Here is a 1,152-nt window from a genome sequence, read left to right on the forward strand (position 1 = left end):
ACTACATGCACACTCCAGGCTAGCTCCCACTACACTGTATACTCCAGGCTAGCTCCCACTACACTGCATACTCCAGGCTAGCTCCCACTACACTGCACACTCCAGGCTAGCTCCCAATACACTGCATATTCTAGGCTAGCTCACATTACACTGTACACTCCAGGCTAGCTCCCACTACATTGCATACTCCAGGCTAGCTCCCACTATACTACATACTCCAGGCTAGCTCACATTACACTGTATACTCCAGGCTAGCTCCCACTACACTGCATACTCCAGGCTAGCTCCTACTACATTGCATACACCAGGCTAACTCCCACTACATTGCATACACCAGGCTAGCTCTCACTACATTGCATACACCAGGCTAGCTTAATAAAAAGTAATCCTAATTTTCTGAAATTATTCATAGTGGCCTCATATAATCTAATTTTCACCAGTAGAATAAAGGGTCCCAAGTATTATTGCAACATTACAGTTACTGAACTTTACTTACCCTCTCCAAATTCATTTAAAATAACTGCTATTTTTCTATTATGTTGTTCTGTCAAAATGTAGTTCAGAAGTGTTGTCTTTCCAGCACCTATAAAATATATTAAAGCCACAAAACTCAAAAACTAATTTTCAAGACATATCTAACAACAGTACAGAGGACTTTACAGGAGAGATTAGAACAACCTTTAAAAACTATCATAATATTCCTTCTGCATATTTTGTAAATAATTACAAATAATCTTACAATTTGAGTTAGTTATCTAACTTAATATGACTAAAATATACCTTCATCATAACTTATAATACAGCAATAAAGGGCATCTAAAATTTATACTTAGTAGAAACGTAATGAATTATGGTTTCTAAGAAATGTCACTTCTAAAATAAAAAAACTATGTAGATTTCTTACATCATACTTCCTTTCTCAAGTAAGAATACTTAGTTACTTCCCTAATCTTACTCAACCTATTTCAACATCCACAAACTAGCTATAAATTCAGGTTGATTATAAAGCTACTTTTAGTATGCATAAGCAGTCTATTACCATAAAACTGATTTTATAAAATGGGGTGCAGAGATAACAAGCAACAGACTATTCAGTCAAGAAATTCATAAACTAGCAGGGCGGTGGTGGCGCACGCCTTTAATCCCAGCACT

General features: G+C 36.5%; 1 protein-coding gene across 1 annotated transcript in view; it reads right to left on the reverse strand.

The window, feature by feature from the left end:
- The window catches only part of LOC101985527 (COBW domain-containing protein 1), a 46,900-nt gene that overhangs the window by 42,515 nt on the left and 3,233 nt on the right, over window positions 1-1,152 (reverse strand). The window contains exon 2 of the mRNA XM_005352085.2: window positions 497-583. Coding sequence (XP_005352142.1) covers window positions 497-583 — 87 coding nt within the window. The remainder of the gene's footprint in view (window positions 1-496; window positions 584-1,152) is intronic.

This window comes from Microtus ochrogaster, chromosome 8 (assembly GCF_000317375.1).
Source record: "Microtus ochrogaster isolate Prairie Vole_2 chromosome 8, MicOch1.0, whole genome shotgun sequence".
In the NCBI taxonomy this organism is placed as follows: Eukaryota; Metazoa; Chordata; class Mammalia; order Rodentia; family Cricetidae; genus Microtus; species Microtus ochrogaster.